At 40.7% G+C, this 12,017-nt stretch overlaps 1 protein-coding gene across 8 annotated transcripts in view; it reads left to right on the top strand.

The window, feature by feature from the left end:
* The first annotated feature begins 6,660 nt into the window (after positions 1 to 6,660).
* The window catches only part of TRPS1 (transcriptional repressor GATA binding 1), a 255,464-nt gene continuing 250,107 nt past the window's right edge, over positions 6,661 to 12,017 (top strand). For 7 of the 8 annotated variants that reach the window (XR_013447732.1, XR_013447731.1, XR_013447733.1 and 4 more), the window contains exon 1: positions 6,661 to 7,150. Coding sequence is in view for 1 of the 8 variants with exons in the window: in XM_036120301.2 (XP_035976194.2) it covers positions 7,820 to 7,829 (10 nt within the window). In the remaining 7 variants the exon portion in view is untranslated. Of the gene's footprint in view, positions 7,151 to 7,278; positions 7,830 to 12,017 lie in introns of those variants that run through there. The other variant, XM_036120301.2, reaches the window with a different exon arrangement.

A 12,017-nucleotide genomic window follows, 5' to 3' on the forward strand; every position in this document is an offset into this window, starting at 1 on the left:
GGAGGAGAAAGAGATGGTGAAATATTCAGGGGCTACCAATAGCCAGAAGCAGCTGCCTTTAGGCCTAAAATCCAAAGGGATAGGAAGCTTATTTCTGGAACTCTGTAAGTGTAGCCATGGTAGAAGGGCTGCCTGACAGGAGGGACTCAGGGGGATAAGTATCTGACTGCCTTTTTTCCCCCCCATTCCCTGAACTAATGGTGTCATTGGTCAAACCTCGCCAGAAACCAAATGGCAAGGGAGCCCAGGTGATGTAGTGTTTCTCCTCTCATGGCAGAAAGAGAATGTGGAGAGTAGCTTCCTTCCAGAAGCTGGTAGTCTACAGTCTTCTTTCTATGTGGTTGTCTAAACACCAGTCTTTTCCAGTTATCTAGATGCACCAAGGATAAATCAATTCTGTGAACACCAAGATGGAATGTTAACCAAAGTTTTCATTTTCCAGATGATCACACACTCCTAGACACATACCCATGTATACACACAGGCACACTCACTCACACACACACACACACTTCCACGGGATTCATAATATTATGAAACATGATCCCTGTGGGAACCTGGACATTTGGATCTATACCATCAATTAAGTATCACCTTAATATTTGATAATTAAATCTACAAAAATTAATAGATCTCAATAGATAGACTTATACTAAAATGATTGGATATTTTAATGTCAAATAATATAGAGAAAGACGCCATTAACGTTTGAAGAGATTGTTTATCTGCACCTCAGTCTTATAACTTTCCTAACTCATGCTCTGGCTTCTAAAACTACAAAAAATCCCTTCCCATCTAAAATTTCTCAGCTTTCAGCCTCATTTTCTATACCCCCATATTTTAATGCCTAGGATTTAGTTAAAGATCATTTAATTCGCTATTTTTAGAGCAACATGGAATTATGAACCCAAACTTAATGATAATGAGGACAATATTTCAGAGGAGGACAAACGTCTTCTCTGATATGTTGCCAAAAATATGCTGCTGAGACGAAGACCACCCAGAAGCTTCAATTGGCACATGATGCATCAGCCCATATGTATTAAAGAAAAAATGAAGAGAAAGAAAGGAAGAAAAGGCCACATGGAACATTTGAAACTTGGGCTCAATAGTGTGTTTCTAAGTAAAATGTAACAAGGTTGTTCCAATCTCCAAATTCAGTTGAACAGATGTTATTGAATATCTATGACTTGATGGTCTTCTGCCCTCAAGAACCTTACAGTTTAGCAGGGGCGGGAGATAAAGTCAACAAACAGCATTATACAAGTCACTCTGATAAATCCCCAGCTAGAGAGAGAAGCAAGTCCCATAGAAGCTTAGTTCCTGCATTGCTGATTCTGATTTGGAGTTTGGGGAAGGCATCACACAAAAGGCAGAATCTGAGTTTGACCTTAGAAAAAGAGAGGGTATTTTGCATGGAGAGTTGGTATGAAAGGCCCTTCAAAGCCTTCCAAGTGGAAGGTGGCTGTAAGTATAAAACAAGGCATTCTGAAGTGGCAGATAGATGTGGGGAATGTCTCAGTCAGTGGGTCAGGAGACTGGCCTGTGTGGAAGAATAGAGTGAAGAATGAGACCAGAACAGTTGTTTGGGACTAGATTATGGGAGGACTTGAATGGCCTACAGCACTTTGGTGTTATTCTTTTGGCAGTTGGGAGTCATGGGATTTTTGTCCTGAGGAATAGAAAATGCAGAAGGGAGATGATCTGACCCGGTAGCTTCGTAGAATAATGAACAGAGGGCAAGAGAGTAAGGATGAGAAGCTCAATGGGATGTCTTGCAAGAGATAATAACTTTTAAATTGTGAAGGGTCCATGTGGATGGAAAGAAAGGCAGTAGGAGTTACAAAAGCCTTTAGAAAATAAACAATGGGAGGACTTGGTAACTGATTGGATGTGGGGCCTGTGGGAGAGGGTATTACCAAAGATGTCAAATGTCTGAGGTTTCTGGTCTGGATGACTCATAACTTTAACAGAGATAGGGTTTGTCTATTTCCTTCCTCCTTCCATGTTGTCTCTCTTTATAGCCTCCTCTTCCTAAATTATGGTATTAGACATATTTTATATCATTCAAATTCAGAAATTTGAATTTCTGGTGGAATATTTCAGTGTGAAAAATAGGCAAAATTGGGTGTTGGGCTTGGTTATAGACAACTGAGAGTTAATTGCATAGTTTGGAGAGTGGATGGGATGAGATAGTACAGCAGGAAAAGATAATAGAGCAGAAGGTAGAAATATGAAGAACATTGGAAAAAGCTACTTTTCAGGGTCACATGGTGGATCCGGGTTAATTCAGATGAAAATGATCTCTATTACTTAAGAGAATGGAGTGAGTCCAGCTACTTCCCATAGTGGTTTGGTTTGAATACATAGCATTGAGTTATCTTGTTGATTTCTCCTTTCAATCCAATGGATAGTATATGTTTGGACATTCATAAAACCTACTGAAAAAGCAAAAATCATCGTTATTATTCTGGGGCACCCTTGGCAGGGATTTTGTGTGCGCGCGCATGTGTATGTGTGTGTGTATGCACGCCTGTGTGTGTCTACACCTCAGAAATTTGTTTCCTCTTTTAATTAAATAAAGCCTATGTTTGTTGGCTTTTAGGGTGGGCTGCAAGGCCCATCTGTTTAACTAGGCAGTTGCCTGATATTGCAGGGGGGGAGGTTTGGCAAGTGTAAGTGTGAATTTGAATACCAGATACAGGCTATTTAAAGCTGAATTTATCTTTAATAAATTCACCCAGAGGTGTTCAGCAATAGGTAGTTTGGAAAATGATCATAATTTGTGCAGAGAAGTCTTTTTTTTTTTTTTTTTTTTTAAAGATTGAGTGGTGTGTGATTGAGAGAAGAAATAGACTCAGGGAAGTTCATCTTTGATATGCTCCGTTCCTTCAGGTCTCACCACGAAGGAGGGCAGACTACTTCTACAATTGCTTTTGATATGCTGGAAGGCAAAATGGTCTTCCATTGTATATGATTTAGTACTAATTTGAGAGCAAATAATACGTAAATATTTTCTTGATAGTATGTGTTATAGCAGTAGGCGTTTAAGACCAGGGGTTGTCAATCTTTGAGGCTTCTGAAAGGAAGAGCAATTTATGACGTGTTAGGGTAAACAGTTGGATTACATTTCTGAGATACGTGTTCCATCAGGTAAAATCATTGTGATTACAGGCACTGGAACTGTAAGTAAGTTATGTGCTAAAAGGTTGAAAATGTAAAACAAGTATGCTTGTGCTTAACTACTAATCCCTCTTTGTATCTCTGCTGAATAAACTACAAGAAAAGGGAAAAAAGGATGTTTAAGTAATAAAGCAGAAAAAGTGCATTATGTAATTTTAATAAATAATAAGCATTAATACAGCTCAAGGTAGTGTTTCATCAGTGGTCCAGCCATAAGAGAATATTCCAGAACTCAAAGAATTACGAAAGGTTATAAAGAAGTTATTTCAGTTGGAAGTTATTTCTTTTGTTTACTTTTAAAAATTTCTCTTAATTTCTTCTTTATTTTGTGATGTATTCTATAAAGGCACAGGTTGTTATTTTAACATCCAGACTCCATTGTTCAGAAATGTATTGCAAATAAAAGCAAAAGAAGAGAATGGTTTTTAAGAGCTTTGCATATGCTTGACAGCAGAAGATAATAAATGTAAATAAATCTTTAATATTTCCCCTAATTCAGTTTGTGCCATGCAAATGTCAGGGCTCTACAGACAAATCAACAAACATTTGAAGGAAAACAATATACATAACTTATTTTATATATTAAAAACAACTGTCAAACAATTATGATCTCATGTATTAGTTGGTTGTTTTGAAATATTCCTACTAGAATTAAAAAATGCTACGAGGGCCTTTGAGCTTAAACATATTGTGTCAATCAAGAGCATATGTGATATATCTAAAGCATGAGGTAAAAATTTTCTTCATAAATTATTTCATAAATAAATAATTTGCTTGAAAAAGTTTACAAAAATATTTGTGCTTTTATTAAGTTCTCTACAGATCTTTTGTGGTTAATGTAAATGGGTCGATACAGACAGCATTTTGATCTGCTGTACTCTAACTTGAAATACAAAAAGTAACATGAAGAGATTCTTCAATTCTCAGGCAAGCTTTAGCAAAATTGAGTCCGTGAAACTTCATTCATTAAATTTCTAAGTGACCATGAATTTGCTGACTTCAGTACCTGAAGGGCAACTTTATCCTTTCAATTAAAGGACATAATTCACCCTCAGACCTTTGGCTTTAACTTTTTATATAATATATAATTTTGGGTATACTTAATGGTCAAATTTTGTATTATTACAGGTGGAAAAACACCAGCCATCTCAAGGGTTTTGTGCTTGCAAAAGCATGTAATTTAATTTTTTTGAACCGATTTAATCAATGATTGTTTCATGTGAGTAAATTTACACTCTTAACAATTGCCTTGGATTTGAGGGTGACGGAGGGGAAGATTACTTCCCCCTTTAAAATGCCATTTAAATCTTGGGGAGCAGAAGGAGATTAGGGGATAATCCTTGTGATATATTGTACTATTTAACTTTGCTGCTAAGATGCTGTAGCCTCAGATTTTATCAGTTAGATACCAGCTCCAGCAGTTTTAGGTGCTATTATTAACCCTTTAAGTAAAAACGTTTTACCATTGAGGTGCCTATTTCAAAATTTATTTGATCTAATATTTTTAGTTAGTCATGGCTAAAGAATGTTTCACTCAGATCCTTTTTTTTCTCCCTGAATAAAAATGCCTCTCACTGTGCTGTGCATATTTCCATAAAACTTGGTAAGCTAATTTATGGCTTAAAAAAGAAAATAAAGGTCTATATTTAATATATGAATACTTTTTACAGTGGAAATTGGTGGTGGACAGTATTAAATGACTCTAGTGTGGAAATATGCAGGTGGTCATTAGTAGCTGGCTATGAGATTTACTCAGGATTTTGATATTAATTTTCCTTGCAAGCAGGACTATACATAAATCTAACTCTGTTCCCAAATTAATTTAAATTGATGATAACATATGAATAACTCCATGCATCTAAGGTTCATTGTCTTTTCACTCCTTTAGGGAATATATAGTTTGCCTCATTGTGAAATTGTATTTTGACCACTCTTTTACCTGACTAGTTTTTCTATTGCAAAAGAATTATTGCTTTTTTACTCATAGAGAGTGTATGGTACACACTACCAAAATCCTTCCGGAATAAAAGTGCTACAAAAAGGAATCACGTTATCTGCCTGACTAGGTATATTAAGTAGAAATGAAGACCTTACAGAAAAAGGAGTCAGTTTCTAAAAGCACATGCTTATGTTTTAATTTTTTTTAATGATTGGCTTTTTCACTTCTGATGTTTCAAAAATATATTCATCTTTTAAAAGAGGCAAGAATCACTCAGTGGAAAATATTTTGGAGGAAATTACTTCATCTTCATTTCACAGATTCATGATTGTACCTCTAAAATTCTAATTTTAATCATTTTGTAGTTTGGAGAAGGAAGGATGCTTCTCCTTTTAGCACAAAATTACTTTAAACTGACTTTCACTGGAGGAAAAACATGCCACTTAAAGTCACCCAACTGAAGAAAATGAAGTCCAAACGCCCAAGAAATGTTTACTTAGTTTTTAACACCTACTATACTTTGAATCCTGTCATGGGTCTCTTTTATGCATTGTTGATCTTTAGAAGTTAAAAAAATAAGAAGAGGAAGAAGAAGAAGAAGAAGAAGAAGAAGAAGAAGAAGAAGAAGAAGAAGAAGAAAAAACCCCGCTCAATTCAGTAACTTCATGTGGAGGGAATTTCACTTAACAATGAGAGTATTTGGAGATGTGAAGTAGTAAAAAGAATGTCATGCTTTAATTCAGAGTTTCCTATCTGTTACTAAACCCCCAAAGATCAGCAGGTATTAATCTTGCAGCATTTGAATAATGTTCCCATTTTATCTATTTTGTAGTACCCCCTTTAAGCACCCATTGAGCTTGCTAGCTTCTCCCTAGCTCAGAAAACCATAGCAACCCCAGTCCGCACTTCTCCAACTCAGGATAGAGTTCAAGTTGTTCTCCTCAAGCCCTCTAGCCATCCAATGCATGGGAAACACTTGACCACCGACTAGGTGTCCTAAGACTTCTTCCTGTCCTAGAAAAGGGACGGGGGAGGGGCCGCACGCGCACGCACACAATTCCGCGTCGTTTAATGGGGAGGGAGAAGGGAAAGTAACATCCGAAAAGGTAAAAGCACTTTTAGAGTTCTTTTGATTGTTCATGATAGCATCTCCGGGTGCTCTGGGACCATCGGTTTGGCCGCCACGCACTGGCCCCCACCTGCCCCCCAGCACCCCCAAGGTAGGTCCTCGTCTTTATCACATTATTCCTAAAGCTTTCGGTTTTTTCCTCCGTTTCCAGCCCGCACGTTCACACATGGGGGTGGGGAGGAGGAGGGGGGAGAGGCGGGGCGGGAAGGTAGCCGGGTCCCGGCACCGCGCAGCTCTCATTTGCGGCGCTCCGACTCGGGCGAAGTTCTCGCGCAGCCGGCACGCCGCGGCCGGGGCCGGTCCCGGCGGGCGGCGGCGGCGGCGGGTGCTCGGAGCCGGGCGGGGCGGCGGCGGCGGCGGCGGCGGCGGCGGCGCGGGGACGCGCGCTGTCTCTTTAAGGGAGCTCGGTCTGGGGTGGCGCTTTCCTCCGCGAAGGCTCCTTTGATATTAATAGTGTTGGTGTCTTGAAACTGACGTAATGCGCGGAGACTGAGGTCCTGACAAGCGATAACATTTCTGATAAAGACCCGATCTCACTGCAATCTCAAGCGTCCTCTTTTTGGTGCTGCTCGTTTCTCCAGACCCCGCGTCCTCTCGATCGCTCTCTCGCCTTCCTATTTTTTTTTTTTAAACAAAAAACAACACCCCCTCCCCTCTCCCACCCGGCACCGGGCACATCCTTGCTCTATTTCCTTTCTCTCTCTCTCTCTCTCTCTTTTTTTTTATAAAGGGGGGGAGGGAAGGGAAAGGGGGGGAGGCAGGAAAGACCTTTTTCTCCCCCCCCTCCCCCCCAATAATCCAAGATCAACTCTGCAAACAACAGAAGACGGTTCATGGCTCTGGCCGCCGCGCCACCATCTTTCGGGCTGCCGAGGGTGTTCTTGACGATTAATCAACAGGTAAGGAGGGGCCCGGGCGGGCCGCGGGGCCGGGGGCCGCGGGGGGTACGGGGGGCGCGGGCGCCCCTCGGCCGGGCCCGGGGCGCCGCGACGCGAGTGCTGCGCCCGCGCGTGTGTGCGCAAAATGTGGGCGATCGCGAGCGGGGAGCCCTGGGAATTAAAAGTGACTTTCTTTGAAAAAAAAAAAAAAAAAAAAAAAAAAAGCAGAGGGAGAGTGTGCAGAAAGCCAAGCGCAGGCTTCTCGGGTTTCACATGCATTTTCTTTCTTCCTTTTTGCGCGTGTGATTTCTTTCTTTCTTTCTTCTCTTCTGCTCTCTTTCCCCCCCTTCCTCTCCTCCTTTTGGTGGGTCTGAGGCAACTGAGCCTTAGAAACGAGCGACTTCAAACTGCAGTAGCCCCTGGAGTCAGGAGGGTCAAGTTCAGCCGCCAGGGAGGAGGAAAAACAAATCCCTATTTGCCAAAAAAAGAAGTTTCAGGCCGGTGCCCCCTCCCCCTCGCAGCCCCACTCCCCCTCGCTGTCTCTTTCTGGCTGATTTTAATTCTCTCCTACCGGGCGCAGCGGAGGAGCTGGAGGTGGTTGGACCCGAGGGGCCGCCGCCGCCGCCGCCGCCGCCGCCGCTGCAAGTTTTCTGGGGCTCCTGACAAGCGGGGAGCAGACTAGGCACCAGCATGCAGAGTAGTAAGTCGGGCCAACTTGGGAGGGTTGGGAGGGTCTCAGAGAGGGGCCTTCGTGTGGTCCCCAAAGTGGGAAAACAGCGCAGGACTGGCGTTGGCTTTGAAGAGTTTGCAAAGCCAGGCTTCAAACTTTTTGCCTTAAAGGCCCAGCTGGGCTGGAGAAGGAGGGTGTCGCATCCCCTGATGCACCCGCCTCTGCGCGGCTCAGGGCAGCTTGGCCGAGGGGTCTGTGCCCTGTCCGTGCCATGTGGCAGGGCCTTGCAGCCCAGGCGCTTCCGTAGGGGCTGAGGAAGGGGCAGACTTCCTCTGCGGTGCGGATGATGCGCCATGTGTCGCGGGTCAGCGGACACTGGACGGTGATTAAATGCCTGACAGCGGTGGGACGTCCAGGCGGACGGGCGCTTCGCCTTCTGTCTAGTTCCTGTTTGGGTTCCAGAGAAACGCATCTTTGAAAGGCCAAGGCAAACATCACTGTCCCTTCAAATAACTCCAGGATTATAGGACCCCATGAATAATTTGAGGGTGAGGCGGAGGTGGGAGCTGTTTGAAGTGCAAAGCTGTTTTTGTGGCTGGGAAAGCTTTTTTGTTAGTACCTGTGTGAGATGGTGGTGTTTCCCCCTTTCCCCAGGGAAGTCAGTAACCGTTTTATGGCCTTAAGACTCTAAAGCAATTTAAGTTAGAAGGCGAGAAGGACTGGTGGGTTGCAGAGGGAATCTTGGACTGATTAAATTTGAGGTCTTGCTTTACTTCCTCATATCTTTTTAGGCCTCAGAATTGATACTATTGAAAGTTTTTGAGTAAGCGATGGATTTTAATGATGAATCAAAATTATGATAGAATATTCCTCCTTATCCTATTTTGGAAAATCACGGCTAGAGTCTTAAGTGAGGTAAGTGAAGTGAGAAGCGTAGCCGAGAAGTGAAATCGCAGAGAAGTTGGGCCGATTCATTGAACTTTTGTAGATTCATTGAACTTTTGTAAATGCACCAGGTGAACAGGGAAGGGTCTGAGAGGAAAAATAGGTACAAAGGGATCTCCAGATAGGGCTGGGGAGAGAATTATAAAGAAATGATAACTCTAGGCCTGGTTGTTGGCTGAAATTTGATTGTTCAAAGCAAAAATACTATAGGAACCTCTAACCACTCTTCAAAGTCGTCCAGCTCTTAAGTTAAAAACCTATGGATCTTGCTGGCATCATGTTACTTTCCTGCTGGTTTTAGGAAAAGTTGATCATTTAGAAAAGGCTGCCAGAGTTAAAAATGCGAGGGGCAGCAAAGGAAAGTAATGCGGCGGCCAGTTCTTGACGTGGACAAAATGAGAATGAAAGTTTCTGAGCTCACTGTTGTCAAGTTTCTTACTTGTTGCTCATTTGCTTAGGACGCTTTCTCAGATATTCCACCGGTTAATGTAAAAAAGCAAACTCGCTCTAAAATGGTGTGGGCTTTTTTTTTCTTCCCCCAAGTCTGCTAGGGTTGTGAATAAATACAGGGTTTGTATGGGAAGATGAAGCGTTTCCTGTAAGTTGTGATGCTGACAGGACAGTCTGGAAATGATACCAACATTTTGAGGATTTTTTTTTTTTTTTTTACCTTTAAGTGAAAGTTTATTAATGACATGCTTAATCTTAACAAGTCAAACATATTGTTCTTAGAGCTTATCTCTCCTCAGATTTCATAACTTCCTTTTAAAGCTATACCCCTGGATGAAAACATCTCTAGATTCAGTTAAATAGACAGGGCCACGAGCGTGCTCAAGTTGGACGCTTATTTTTGAATATTAACAATGTGAAAATAAAACTCCTGATGGGGAGATAGAATTCTAATGCCACATTATGATTTGATTTCTCTAAATGTGAAGCATTCTGAGACTTCATTAATACTCAGTTGGCAAAGTATTATTTGCCATGGGTGAGTTGATGTTTACGGCTTCCCAATATATCTATTATATGTTAGGATATATGTGTGTAGAATACTTTCCTACACGTAATAATCAAGTCTGACGCTCTCCAAGTAGATGGTGGAACACAGCAAGTTCCTTACAAAAAAAGTTTGTCACTCCTTTGAATTCTGGACGCTGTAGGGGAGTCTGCTGCTATTTAGATGTTGTCCTTTGTCTCTGAAAGGTAACATGAAAAGTAAGGAGAAAGGTGTCAGAGTAGTTGTGAGGTCTGAGGTTGATTTTAGAGCTCAGCATTCTGATGATTAGTGTTTTAAATGATTTAATAAAATTTTTGCTTGAAAACAGGTTAGAATCTGTAATAGTGTGTTAGTCGTAAGTGAGTTGCACATGCCTCTTCCATATTTTCAGTATTATTTTTACTTTTCTTTTAAGTCACGTACTACTCCTGAGTTTACTCTGATTTCCAGAGTACAGGACTCTGTAATACACATAAGGGAATCTTCATTCATAAGGAAAACCTTCAAAACAGGGAAATGGATGCATCTCTGGAAAAGCTGCTTTTAAGATCTTAGTATTTCAATGATGTTTCTATTACTGTTATTATTTGATGTGAGTGTGTGTGCGCGCACGCGTGCGTGTGTGTGTGTGTATGTGTGTGTACAGAGAGAGAGAAATAAAGATCACAATTTGCTGTTAATGATCTGCACATTCCTATTAAGATATGCTAAAAGGTGTTAAGTTTTAATAAACTCTTTTCTTACCTTCTTTGTGGAAGTAAATAAGTGTTACTGAAATTTTTAAAAAGACTGGTAGAAAATTGTTTTTGAGCCAGAACTTTATTTTGACTTTGAAATGAGCACAGATATCAATAACTGGCCTTCAAATGTTTTTTTATAATGCATATAATATAGAAATTATTTTTTTACTTCACTACTTGGGTAGCAAACAATAATGTAATAACACTATGCTATTGTGTGTAAAATAAAATAGACTTTAAGAAAGTTATGGGCAGGTGTTTATAATTAATTTAAAGGGAAAATTATTATTTTTGAAATAAGTGATGCACTTAAAATAAAATGACTGGTGCACATTAAAACATATTCTTATTGAGATAGTCTCTGGTGTGTAAAATGAAGCCATTCATTCAGCAGACTGACAACTTTCCACTTGGTATTTGCCTTTGCTTAATTTAGTTTCTGCAGGACAGCTAGTGTGGTAGTCTGCATCTGTTTTTGGCAGGCACAGAAAACTATAAACTGAGACAGTTCTGTCCCAAATATCGCAGCTCACACGTTACAATCAATTTGATAAAAACAGGAGAGTTTTATGGACTTGCTTTCTGTTGTTCATCCTTGCTCAAGCTGTCAGGTAACAGGTTTCTCTCTCTCCCCGTTTTGCTGGTTATAACTGCTAGGACCATGGATAACTAGTTCTGAGTCCTGTTTACTCATTCATCCACCTTATTTATTATTCATTGAAATTTGGGGGAAATTCAATGACAGCATATCTGGACGTCGTTTTACTTTATCTATGTGATAACTACAGCTTTTGATATCATTGTACAGAAGGTAATGAATTCTTTGTTACTATAATAGTTTTACAATTTATGGAATTGCAGGGTCCCCCATAGATAAAATATGAAGAAACTTACAGCCTTTGCCAGGTAGAAATCTCATCTAATTCTCTGAAGTTCCTGGTGATTGTCAGGTATATGGGAGACTACCGCACTTTGCAGTTATCTCCACTGAAAAAAGCTAAGCAGAGTTTTTAAATCACCAAAATTATTTGTCTTCCTAAAGCTTTAACCAGTGGATTAAAGTAAATATGCGAAAATGCCAAGTGTTGTTTTGTACTACTGTTCAGTAGCGAACAGAGCTGTAGAGGGAATAACCACTTTTAAAAATCTATCCCCAAGTGTGAGTGGGTCTTAGGCTGTTTGTTTATTTGTATAGGATATTGGATTAGTTATATATGACCTTTATAAATACTGTCCTTAATGTTGCTTTTATGGTCACCTCTAGGGTTTTCCTATCACTTTGTGGTTTTCAGGTCCCTGGGAACTGAATTCGTTGGTCTTTGGTTTAGTTCTCTGATGGATATAATAATGTAGAACGGGATTTAGTTTAGAAAGAGATCTTTGGGCTTAAGGAGACCTCTTTCACTGAATTTGGGGAAGGATCGATGGATGAAAATTATATGAATTGTTGTTAGTTTGAGAAGAAGGCTGACTGGTGGCTGAAGCTATAGTAGCTATTAGAGTAGAAATGTCGACTTTTTGTCATCCCCCATCCCC

This window comes from Halichoerus grypus, chromosome 5 (assembly GCF_964656455.1).
Source record: "Halichoerus grypus chromosome 5, mHalGry1.hap1.1, whole genome shotgun sequence".
Classification (NCBI taxonomy): Eukaryota; Metazoa; Chordata; class Mammalia; order Carnivora; family Phocidae; genus Halichoerus; species Halichoerus grypus.